The sequence below is a fragment of the Epinephelus moara genome, chromosome 12, assembly GCF_006386435.1.
Source record: "Epinephelus moara isolate mb chromosome 12, YSFRI_EMoa_1.0, whole genome shotgun sequence".
Taxonomy (NCBI): Eukaryota; Metazoa; Chordata; class Actinopteri; order Perciformes; family Serranidae; genus Epinephelus; species Epinephelus moara.
The window spans coordinates 17,941,484-17,948,563 of NC_065517.1; the positions used below are offsets into that span (position 1 = coordinate 17,941,484).

Below are 7,080 nucleotides of genomic sequence, written 5' to 3' on the forward strand. Positions count from 1 at the left end.
CCCCGTTAAAGGGTTTTTTTTGGGGAGTTTTTCCTTATCCGCTGCGAGGGTCATAAGGACAGAGGGATGTCGTATGCTGTAAAGCCCTGTGAGGCAAATTGTGATTTGTGATATTGGGCTTTATAAATAAAATTGATTGATTGATTGAAAATTGATTGATACTAAATTGCTGAAAACACCCCTTTGAGAAAACCCTTGAGCTGTTTACTTCCCGATACTAACTGCTAATATTCCCAATATTGGCGGTCTCACACTTCCGATGTGAAATGACGAGATGTCTAAAATGACAATGATCTCAACACACTCCCTCCCACCTAAGTGTTCCTTCATTCTTCCGAAAAGGAGCCCAAGAGGCGGCAGTAGTGTGAGGTGACATCAGCACTCCATTGCTGGTGGAAGCAATGAAGAGGAGTCATTAGGATCCAGTTACACAGCGAATAATGTGACTGGTCGGACAGTTTGAACAATGGGATTGTGGGGATGGAGCTCCGGTGAGGTCATACTGACTAGACTCATTCAGCAGGAAGACGACAGGTCAATGGACAGGAGGAGTCAGGGAAGGTCCGGTCTCCTGAAGCGGGTTGAATGTGTGAATGAATGTGTATTTGTCTGTACATTAGGATTTGAACTTAGGGTCTGATATTATGTACCATTATTATATATCATTAAATGTAACAATTTACAATACATGTCAAGTTTGACTATATGATTGTAACGATTTCCCCCAATATCTGTTTTTACATCTACCTGTATTGTGGTGAAGTTATTCCATCAAGTACAAGTACAGTTTTCCCCTTTTGTTCATCTAAAGTAGCAAACCAGGTCTTCTTTGAACCTAAGACTGAGTCTGGAATAATGCGTATCTTTGTAAACTTTACGATCTCACAGAAAATTTCAATGTTCTGTACGTTGGAACAAAGTTTACATGGACTGGGTCAAGATAAAGACTCAGGCAAGTTAAGGGGTTATGCATGCCTGACATGCATGCATTTTGGGAAGAAGTAACCAGAAGACAGTCACATGGACAGAACATGCAAACTCGACAAAGAAAGGTTCCAGTCAACCTTAGTGAAGCTTGAACCCACGACCTTGCAATATGCAATGCAAATGTAGCATTTCACCATTCAAATAACAGTTTAAAGGTCCAGTGTGTAGGATTTAGTGGCATTTGCGGCAAGGTTGCAGAACTGAAGCTTCTTCCTTGTGCCAAACATGTAGGAGAACCACAGAGACCAATGTGAAATGCAAATGGCTTTATATAGTGCCAGTGGCAAAGGACCCGTCCCATATGTCAATATAAACAGCTCAGTCTAAGGTAATAAAATATAACAATTTTAAGTTTCAAGTGATAATAAACAAATGAAAACGTAGTTATGAATGTCATATACCATTTCTGCCTGTAGATGCTCCTAAATCCTACACACTGGGCCTTTAAATCACAATTGCAACGATTATGTGAAACTCATCTCTCTCCAGCTGGGACTGGATATCAGTTTGATATCAGCAAGATGTTGGATGGAATGAAGGATGGATGATGGCACGGTGGTACAATGGTTAAATGGGTGATGTTGTTCGGCCAGTACCACTGCACCTACATTCCAGTATTGGTAGTGTATTGAAAATTTTGGGACTCTGTAACCCTTAATCAGATGGGCAGTTCCAATATCAAGTGCTGCTGCAGCCAGACGGTCTTTTTGTTTGTTTTTTTTGCCTACAATTTTTTTTCCAACATTGCAGGTAGCAGGCTTGTGGCCCACAAGGTAGGCCGGCCTATCTGGCGTTTGTCCGAATTGCCCAATGGCTAGTCCGAGCCCATCCATACCTTACAACTAAATGGCAATTTCTACGTCAGGATGACGTCGGCATAAGACGTTTGGAAAACGTTGGATTTTGTTTACTTGACAACACGACTTAAAGCCAACAAAATATCAACGTCATCTGTCATTAGTATTCTACATCAAATTGACAATGCCATTAGATGATGTCATGACATTGAATTGTGGTCACCCATTGTCACAACCTAAATTCAACCAAATATCAATGACGTTGGCAGCCAGCTGGGTTGATTCTGGGAGTTTATGTTTTGGTCATGTGTTATATCTATTGTGAATATGTGTTACTTCCTGTTATAATTGAGCTGGACTACGACAAATCCATATCAGCTAGGTTCACGGTTGATAAGATTAACTTGAATCTGAACTTGAACTTGAATAATTAATCATAAACTTACTGTATTTCATCTTGAGAATGTATCTTTAAAGCATGTTGACCAACCCCATTTTTAAAGCGAGGACATTTCAACCCATCAGACATTACTTACCACTATCAGTTCGTCAGTCTAATGTTACCGCGTCTATCGCATTTGTCTCGTAGCACAAAGAGACATTTGTCCCAACAAAAATAGAGCAAGTGGAAAATGTTGACCTTGTGACAAAAATGTCGGTGAAATTTACTTCCCCCCCAGGGGACATGAGCAATTTAGGGAGAAATTGATATTTTTAGGTTGAGGACGCAAGTTTAACTGACTGTTTAGACATTTTTGGGCATGCTTGTGTGGACATGCAGTGTGTGTGTGTGGGTGGGTGCATGGGCTCACCCTGGTATTGCAGAGGGATGTCTATCTTGGGTCCAATAACGTAGTGTCCCTCCTCTAAGCTGTGGGCAGTCACTGTAGTCCACTGACGACAGGAGTGTAACAGCACCACATCCTCCTCCGACAGCCCCTCCACACATTCACCTGGAACACACGCACAAATACACAGAAATGGATTAAGAATAAACAAATAGTCTTCCTGAAACAATAGGTTTATAATTTCCAAGTTTACACTAGCTCAGCAGTGGAAAACACTAAAACACTCCCTACACACAAACACACACATACATTCAGGGCTCAGTGTCCATAATTACCGCTATCAGTGACGGTTCACCACCCAGAACCTACTCATCAGGATCCCGTCATGCAACTGGCAACCCATTATTACACAGCAGCCCCCATACATCCACACTGCTCTCCAGCTTTCACTAGATCCATCATGTAGCACCACGGCATTGATTTCTGCAGATAGCACAGTGGTACAATTCAATCACATCACACACACACACACACACACACAGCTCCCTTTCACTGTCTCACACACAGATCACATGGATGCACATCTTTTTGTTCTTGTTGCTGAAAGAGGGCTGTTACTACCAAAGCTTTTAATCTAACAGTCATGTTGATGGATAGCTGAATGCCAACACAGGACAGACGAGATGACATTTCAGTGGTTTGGCTGCATGTTAAAGGGTCAGTTCACCCAAATCACAGAGTGACACATTTTCACTCTTATTCCTGTGGTAATTGAGTCATGCAGATCATTTGGATTGTAGGTCTGTTTGGTTTTACCACCGCTGAGATAAATGTAGGCGACTTGTTTCTTGTTTGAGTTCAAAGCAAAAATTGCACACACTCATAAGGCCACTTTTCATAAACATGGTTTCTCTGGATGACTCACAGATGTTGCTGTCAAGATTTCAGGAGGTACCACAAACGAAACACGACTATCAGGAAAAAGTACGTAGGCTGTTAAGTATCAAAAGTGAAAGTATTCCTCATGCAGTATGGCTCCTTTCAAAGGGGTATAGTGTACAGCATATATATGAAGTATTATGGTAATATTTTAATGTCGTAGCTGCTAGCTCATTTTAAAGGTATACTATGAAGGACTTTCCAAAAAAAAGTGCAGACACAAACAAAAGTTATCTCTCTCAATCATCACTACTGACCCACTAGAAGTATGTGGTGGTGTATTTATCTGCAGACACTCTGTGCTCTGCCTGTATTTCTTTTTTCTTTCTTTTTCTTCTACATTAGGGACATTCCTGGACACAGCAAACAGGTGAGCTCAGAACTATATAAAAAGGTAGTGACCAGGTGCCAGACAAGTAGCTGTATATAAAGATGGACAATGCATCTCCACTTCCTCCCACTGTACAAAAACGAAGCTAAAACATCCTGGATATGGCCACCGACTTGTTGCCCTGGAAACATCATTTGGAGCCAGGGCTGCTTAGTAGCAAAATGCGCAGCACCGAGTTCACGCCGTCGGACCAATTGTGAGCAGTGCCATTAATCATGTGCAGTCGATTGGCCCGCACAGCTGTCAATCATGACGTTAACCTCATAAGTAGTTATAACCAAACTTTAAAGAAAAACGAAAAACTTGATCATACGTCAGTGTTATAAGTACTACCTTAAATGACAACACATTCTCACTACGACCTTGTCACATATTGACATTTGGTCATGGACTTTCCACGTCCACATACAACGTGCAAGGTACCCTGGGTACATTGGTTGTTAACGTTCTGGGACGCCGTGTCAAGTTCTGCTTGTTACATTGTCTTCTTTCGAAATACACTTCTGTTTCCACAGGAAATTTAACGTTTACATACAGTCTCTTAAACACACTACGTCGGAACAACACCGCAAATTGATGTTTTTTTTTCCTTCAACAGCAAACAGACGTGGTTGGGTTTAGGCAACAAAAACACGTGGTTAGGTTTAGGAAAAAAGAACAGGGTTTGGCTTTAGAATCTTGAGGGACGCAAACACAGCTCTCTAGGGTAAAAGTCGTTGTTTGATGGACCCATCTACCACCCCTCTGGCCCGCCCCAGTCGGACTTTGGCCGCCTTAACTTTCGTCATTGTCCCACTGTGTTTCCCTGATGCTGCCAGGCGCCGTTAAACTATAACTGCAACCGGCTGCGTATCATGACATTTAAGGGCGCCTTTTTTGTTGGTTTTGGACACTGCGAGTCGCTGCCCAGGTGCCGGATTTCGATGACTTCGGAGTGAGACTGGGCTTTAAATGACAGAAACAACCTTTGGAAAAAAAATGTATTTGATGTGTACTTTGATTTTTTTTTTTTTTTTGTTGGCCCATGTCTCATGTGCTCCTATGACCTATACTGCAGCCAGCCACCAGGGGGCAATCAACATATTTTGGCTTCACTTTTGGGTAGCTGTCATGTCATCCATCTTTATTATACAGTCTAGCCAGATTGTAAGCGGCATGCATCAAAGAGTAAGCTACGAAAATTGCAAACAGTGTGCCTAAAAAACACAAATACAGCAAACGAGATCAAATTGGAGTTAAGCTTTCCCTTTCAGTTTCACTGGTGATATTGTCAAGAAACAGTAACCAACAATTTCTCCACAGTATACCTTTAAGTAGGCCTACTTTACTTTCAGTTAGGTAATTTACATTGGATTGTATATTCTAAACTCCTTATATATTCTGTAAATACAATCTGAAATGTGCAAAATGTAGCTCTCAAATGAACATAATGGAAAAAGTACAAAAATGTCTTCTGATATGCAATGAAGTAGAGGTACAAAATAATATAAAATAGGATTAGAGTATAAGTACCTCAAAGTTACACTTAAGTACCAAGTATGTTTACAGTATGATTAAATCTACTATTAATTCTCCACTACTGGTTACAACCACAGCTAATTCCATTTGTTACATGAGAAAAGCTTTCATGTAACTTGTGTTACATTTATTATATTGACATGGAGATTGAGAACTGCATTTCCATAGCCCAATGTACTTCATCGTGGCTATACTTTATTTGTAGGCAAGTATTGAATTTAACAGCATGCAACCTGGAGCATTCATGTTATAGCCCCTGTCACAGTGAAATACACCTCGAAACTCTCATAGCACTAAACCACAGTCTCCCCCTGCAGAGAAAACATTGTTTTTGTTTGTTGTTAATATAAAATAGAGAAGGCTGACATCATGCCATGTTGTAAATAACTAACCACCATCTGGGTTGGCTGGTTGTGCAAACAAGCATGCATCTGTGGGGTAACTACAGTGCAGTTAATAAACACCTACGGGTGCTCTCTCTGTGTGTCTCTCTGCACACACACACAGCACACGCGCGCCGCCTAAGGTGCGTAATTTTCGGGGACCATGACACGCCTCGGGTGCGCGCTTTTGTCCACGGAGGAAAGTTGGAAGGTTTTCCTCCTCGTCGCTGCTCGTTAGTATTCACCACATTCACCGACAGATTACAGCATTTACATATGAAAAGAATTGAGCAGCACTTCAGCAGCACAACAGACACTTTGTGGCTTTCCGGGCCTCGCTGGACTGGAACAACTTTGGCCATGACACCCATCGACCGTTCCCAAAGTAAAGACACAGAAGCTGCTGAGGCACACAATCATGTTGGCGGCAAAACATGAAACAAATAAATAGAAAAGTGAACACAAATGTTTCTCAATGAGTCCATTATGAATGTCTGCGTGTTGGTGTGAACTGGAAAAGTCGGTGTCCGAGAATAAATGAATAAATGCATCAAGGTCGCGAGATGAAGCCAGGGTACTAACGGAAATACAGCGGCGTGGGTTTCAAAATAAAAGCACCAAATGCGCCCAGTCAATGAAACATCTCAATTTCCGATTGCATACTTTGCCCCCCAGGTATTATAGTGGTTTCTCCAACATTTTGCCTAAAAATAATGTCAATACTGTCCAACACAAATGATTGATGGAGCGTAACAAACTTGTTTCGTTGTCTCTGCTGTCAAAATACAAAATGATTCAGTTTGGAGTTTAATTTGAGTCTTTGTGGTTTGAGAGCACAGCTCACTTTCGAAGAAACTTTGACGCGTGCATACACTGTATAACTATTTCAATTCAAAACAAAACTGAGCAACATCTATTTCTACAACTACAAAACCTGTCAGTCAAGATTATAAAGTGGCGTAGGCTCATAAACAACAAAATGTCTTAACTCTAGGTGTCACTTGGTATAAAACATCACCAGCCTTACGTGTTGGGAAACATGATAATCCTGTGTGAACGTTTACAGCATGGGTGCAGATCTGACGACAAGTCTGGGGGGGACACAATCAGTTGTGATTTTTTTTTAATTGCACGCGTGCAAATCATGCCCACAGAGCGCTTGAGATTGCCAGCATATTTCACGATTTCATAGAGGCTCATCACCATCACCAAGTCATTCAAAAAGCACTACAAAGAGAATCATATGCTTACCTTTACTGATTATTTCTCTTAAACAG

The 7,080-nt window shown here is 41.3% G+C and overlaps 1 protein-coding gene across 2 annotated transcripts in view; it reads right to left on the reverse strand.

The window, feature by feature from the left end:
- Positions 1 to 7,080, reverse strand: part of gareml (GRB2 associated, regulator of MAPK1-like) — a 24,562-nt gene that overhangs the window by 16,279 nt on the left and 1,203 nt on the right. For both annotated transcript variants that reach the window (XM_050058905.1, XM_050058904.1), the window contains exon 2: positions 2,597 to 2,737. In XM_050058905.1, the coding sequence (XP_049914862.1) occupies positions 2,597 to 2,737 (141 nt within the window). The remainder of the gene's footprint in view (positions 1 to 2,596; positions 2,738 to 7,080) is intronic.